Source organism: Periplaneta americana, chromosome 1 (genome assembly GCF_040183065.1).
Source record: "Periplaneta americana isolate PAMFEO1 chromosome 1, P.americana_PAMFEO1_priV1, whole genome shotgun sequence".
Lineage (NCBI taxonomy): Eukaryota > Metazoa > Arthropoda > Insecta > Blattodea > Blattidae > Periplaneta > Periplaneta americana.
The window spans coordinates 40,652,272-40,658,179 of record NC_091117.1 but is presented as its reverse complement, the minus strand read 5'-3'; the positions used below and the strand labels follow the sequence as shown (position 1 = coordinate 40,658,179).

At 37.7% G+C, this 5,908-nt stretch overlaps 1 protein-coding gene across 1 annotated transcript in view; it reads left to right on the top strand.

The window, feature by feature from the left end:
- Nucleotides 1-136: 136 nt before the first annotated feature.
- Nucleotides 137-5,908, top strand: part of LOC138694801 (nuclear pore complex protein Nup93-like) — a 33,204-nt gene continuing 27,432 nt past the window's right edge. The window contains exons 1-2 of the mRNA XM_069818884.1: nucleotides 137-276; nucleotides 3,395-3,568. Coding sequence (XP_069674985.1) covers nucleotides 3,399-3,568 — 170 coding nt within the window. The 5' untranslated portion in view covers nucleotides 137-276; nucleotides 3,395-3,398. The remainder of the gene's footprint in view (nucleotides 277-3,394; nucleotides 3,569-5,908) is intronic.

Below are 5,908 nucleotides of genomic sequence, written 5' to 3'. Positions count from 1 at the left end.
ATTATGCCGAAAGAAGTAACCTATATTGAAAAGAGCTGCGAAATGGCGTACTTACATATTGCTTATGTTGGCGTCCATGTCAAGCAAAATTGAAAGTACAAAATCCGAAGCTATCCCATAAATTTCGATATCTCGATTTATATTTTGTGTTCCTCTTTATAAATGTGCCGCTATTGTCGCTATGTGCTAAAAAAATTTGAAGTTGGCGGCGTTTTTATTTTAACTTCTTAAATTTAACTTCCATCATTAATTGGCTTATTTACTTATTGTAGTCAGGTATGTAAATTAATTATAATCTACTTCAAAAGCGCGATTTGAGTATATTCCTTAACTGTTAAGTACAAGTGGTTAATATAACCTATAAAAGGTGACACGTATAGTCTAAATTTGATTTGATGTACGCTAAGACTTTATAGAATGCTTTGCAGAGGGTATTGTTGGCATTCTGGTCACTCTGATTAAAATAGTGAAGTCTGTAAGTTTTCATTATACCTGCATTACACATTTTAAGTATACCTACATAAATAATCAGTTTAGACCTAAGCTTATTTCCACTCTCCATTACCCTTTCTCGTCTTCTGAGTCGATTCTAATGAAAATTTTGTGATCTTTGTGATCTTTATATATTCCTCTTTTCCCATATAGGCTGTAATACGTAACATTGATGATGGCTTCACTGTAAAATCTACGAGACTTTAACTATGTTAAGATGAAGGTTAGGGAGGTAAGAGTTGCCACATCATGACGTAGAAAACTTAACTGCACCAATTTTTCAGATTATCCCGTCTGCAAAGTGAATGATTTCTTGATCTGTTCTGTGACTTCTTAGCAGTGTTATTTCCTGTTCATAAGCTGGACATTCAAGAAGGATGTGCAGAATTGTTACTTCATAAATATCTGCAAGTACTGTTCTGTGACCAATTGCCCAGTTCTAGCTATAGACTAGAGGATGTGGTCTGTTGATGATGTGGTTGATTCAGATAAATTTTAATGTCATTAAGCTCTTTGAGGATTTGTTTCATATTTTCGTCAATTTTGCAAAAGTCCAAATTTATTTGAAGATTGAGTACTTGTTTTATTGCTAAAGTAAGTGGATTGGAGTGTGCGGTTTCTGTTGTAATTTACAAGCCATCTTCGCACATTTGTCAGCTGATTTATTTTCATTTAGTCCACAGTGTCAGAACCCACTGAAAAATTAGGTCTTTATTGATAAATGATGGTTGTGTAGCTTCGGAATAGGATTTTAAAGATTATGATTTATTTAACGACGCTCGCAACTGCAGAGGTTATATCAGCGTCGCCGGTGTGCCGGAATTTTGTCCCGCAGGAGTTCATTTACATGCCAGTAAATCTACTGACATGAACCTGTCGCATTTAAGCACACTTAAATGCCATCGACCTCGGCCGGGATCGAACCCGCAAGCTCGAGCATAGAAGGCCAGTGCTATACTAACTACACTACCGAGGGCAACGCTTCGGAATAGAAGTCACTCGAAATGAGTATGAGGTAAATTTGTAGCTGCTGTTGGGCTGGATGGCAGTCTTAAATTCAGTGAAGATGCAGATAAGTTATGGTTGTATTTTAAGAACTGCAAGAGAATATAGCCTAAATTATATGGATCTGAAAAGTACTTTAAAATGAAAGGTCTTTCGTATTGCTAATGGAAATTTTTACGTTATTAAGTCCTGAATCGTGGGTAAAATTACCTTTTTGCCAGTTATATTAAATGCTAACTCTACTACTTTCTTCACTAGAGGCCGCTAAGCTCAAAATAAAACTCTAAGGTAGACCCCAATCTCATTCTGCGTAATCTAACCAGGTGTGTGTTTGCGTGTGTGTATCCAATGTCTACCCACTTCACTTACTTGATTCGGATTCCCATTTTCAGTTGTGTCTACCCACTTCACTTACTTGATTCGGATTCCCATTTTCAGTTGCATACCACTTTATGCATGATGTGAATCTGTGGAGAATTATATCGTGTACTAGGGTGAATGTATGTATAAGTGTAGTGTAGGGAATGGGTGAGGATGATGATGAAGATAAGGAAGGGAGAAAGGGAAACCTGGTGCCGGCCCACAGCTACTTCTGTCTAATAATATCAAGGGGGCTACCAGATTTAATGTCTCCGTTCGATGGATGAATCACTAACAACAGTGACATATGTCTTCTCTTCATTTGCGTTGTGGAGAGATTTGGGATTTAACCCAGGCATATTTGTGCACAGTCTAGTGATTAGAAGTTGTGCACAGCCACCTCTCCCAGTCCTGAGGTAGAAATTTTACACGAAAATCTCTGACTCCACCAGGAATCGAACCCAGGCCGATTAGTCTGGAGGCAGATGCGTTACCATAGAGCTAACTCGGCAGCCTAACCAGATGTAGGGAAATTCATTAGTTTACAGCAAGAACAGTATTAATAATTGTATCTTTTTTTTTTACAGAGGAGGAAGAGTCTTGCACCACAGCCTGAGACTTTTCATGCTTACCTCTTTTGATAGGAATTATTGTTTTTAAGTCCATAGGACTGCAGTCATGTAAATATCGTAATTCACTGTTTGGTGCCATTTACCAGTCTGACAGAGTCCGCGACTGAGCTCAGTCCCCTTGAGAGTTCTGCAGAATCCTTAGATTAATACCATCTGTATGCAAGTCACAGTACTGCATCTACCTCCTTCCTATATTGATCTGAAGACCTGTAGGTATCATGATTCACTATTTGGTGCCATCTATCGATTCAGCTACACATCACCTAGCTCTGATGGAGTCCCCTATGGAAGCCTCTCCGCCCCCCTGGGACGTCTGTAGCTTCCTCAGATAGATACCATCTTTATGCAAGTTACAGTACTACATCATACTGCATTTTCACTCAATACGAAACTATTGAAAGATGATAGATGAAGTTGAAATGAATGTAAGTAAAATTAGTCCGAGATCTATTGCTGAAAGTTACCCAACAATTCTGCTTCAAATGATTGAGGGTGAAACCGAGAAAAATCCCAACCAGCATTTGAACCCAAACCTGGTAGTTTCACAGTCAGACATACTAGCAGTGGACATTGCACTGGTTAGTGTGGTGACAAAAGAAAGTATACTTGTTCCATTCTGTACCAGTGGGTGACATGTATTATTTTGTAACGGCAGAAGTTTTTTTGTCTTTTGGTGGAAACCAACGCTCCTCCATCCTGCTAGATTCAAAGTACTGGTAACCCTTGTCTGTGCCAATATGTAAAGTAGGCCTATCTCTCTTTTATTGCACATAAACCTGACAAATGCAGGGCTTAATAACTGGTATAGGCCTACAGATTTTGATGTTCGTTTTCATGTAAGTGCAGAAGCATAGAATGTGTGTTTTATTTTCCTTAATACATTAACATGAAATAATTTATTTCAGTATCATGGCTGAATCAGACTTCAATGAGTTGCTTCATGCAGCTGAACAACTATCAGCAGAAGTAGAAGGAAGTGGAGACCTGCCAAAAGTAGAAAGGACACTGCGTCAAGTTTTAGAAGCATCTACAGAGTTATGGTCAAGAGTAACCCAAGCTGGTGCACAGGATATTCAAGCGTATGTATACTATAACTTGTTGTTCTTGTTGTTGACAACAACGACGATAATGGTTGTGGTGCCAGCGGCATAATTAACCATATGCAGCAGGATTCTAAGAGGTTAGGAACTAATTTATAATTATGGCGCGGATAATGACAAAAATAACTGAAAGTGACTAATAAAATGCTCTTAATCTGATAAAATGACATAAAAATGTAAATTTTCTGTCAAAAGACATTTAAAATATTTTATTTTCTCATTCTTAGCATAGATTCAAGGTGCACTCTGCAATATTAGAAAAATACTAATGGTGCAAAACTTTTTTTAATGAATCTGTGTATATAGTGGTTAAATTTTACATTTGTGTGTTTAAAGATCAGTATAACTAGCCTCAAAGATTTCCAAACATAAAATGTGTCAAACAAAACAATGTGTTTTTATTGACACTTGTTGGCCAGACTGCATAATGCAAGAGAAATGTATTAATGCAAACATTTCATAATGAAAATGCATAAGCTGATGGGAATATTTAAACATTTTGTAACTTTTATACAAAACAAGAATGTAACTTTTATTGTTTTAACAATAATCACTTTCTATAATTGAATGTAAACACTCCCATCAACAATGGGATTTCCACTCCACACAGTAACACAGTATTCGTTATTGCACTCCACAGACGACAATGACAATTTACTTGGATTATTGAGAACAACAATGTACTGCTAATCTTAACTAATGTTCACAAAGCACTATTTACAAATCAGAACTGTCAGTTCTCAGTTCACAGTTCGTTTGCCTTGACTAGTTCTTCTAGCTCAGTCACTCGAGTTCACAGTATCTCGAACCCCAGACCTTCAGAGACAATCCACTGAACTTCGAACTCAGGTCCCCCAACTGCGGTCCATTGCACTCAAACTCAGGACTTCCGGCTCCCACAGTTACAGACACAACTCAAGTCGAACTCCGGTCTCGAAGCTGGCTTCACTGCTACACAAGACTGCCTTGCTGTCCAAAACTAGCAACGACTGCAACTAACTAACTGACTGCTCAAGTTCACTCGCGTGTCGTATTTATAACTAAACTATAGTTTCCGGAAAGTACGATTTCGCGATCAATCTAAAGATGCCAAGAAGATGGCGCCTCTCGAATTCTCTAGATTTCTTCCCTCAGTCACAGGCGCATTACTTCCCCCTCTCTGCCACAGAACAGCATGTCGCCTCCTCTCCTCTCCACGCCACGTGCCGCCCCCCAGTGCTCCGTGGAGCCCGTGTCGACTCCCGCGCGACCTGCCCTCTTGCAGGATGCGTGATCGAGTCTCGATGTGGCTATCACAATATTATACTGGGTGGAATTGAAATAATCCTGCAAATTGAAGGGGACAGAAGGGTTCACTTAAAAGAATGGAAACCTATATTACGTTTGGTTATTAAATGCACAATTAATTATAAAATTGAGTTGAAAATTTCAGCAGTGTGGCAACATTGCTGACACAGTGCTCTTTCTTCTCGTAATATAAGTGTAAGGGGTCAACGAACTCAGGTCTGTCTGCCTTAGTGAACTACCTCTGACGTCCCTTTCTGACTACAATGTTGCAAAGCGGTCGCATCAGTCAGTGACTTCAAATTAGTGGTTTTTAAATTAAATTTGCACGGAAATAGTCCACTCTATTGAAATAGGCCAGAGGGATAAATGATTATTAGATTTTCTATCGATATGGACAAAAATCTCGATCCTACTCACAATAGTTGCTGAATAAGAGAGTGTTAAACATTTGGGATAAAATATTTTTTTCTGAGAAAACTACAACCTTTCCACCAGTACAGTATTACACTTTTTTGTTATACTGCTAATGGCTTCATTGCCAGACGCAAGGCACTAGACAACAATTTTTTTGTTATATACAACATGAGCTGTTCATTTTGAAAATCTGCAGGGTTATTTCACTTCCACCCTGTATAATATTGCATTTCAGTATATCTAATACATAGCATTAATTCCAGTAATGAAACTGGCTTCAAAGGATTGCAATTTTATTATGATGAAATGTAAAGAAAACTGTAAAAAGAAGCAAAAAGCACACTTCTTGTTTTTATCGCGATTGCGATATTTTCGTGCCTCTAATTACGTTATAATTTGACATTAAGGAGTTTTGTTTATTGATCATTGTTATTTTCTTCTTACTTTTCTTCCCAGTGTACATGCGGTATGATGCAAGTCCAGTTTTTACATATAATAAGTCTCTTATATCCATAATGGTTGATGAATTTCTTACATAATGTAAATTCACCATTTTTAATAACTAACAAATTAATTATGACTTTACTGAAGTTTGGATTTAGTATAAAATGTTACTCA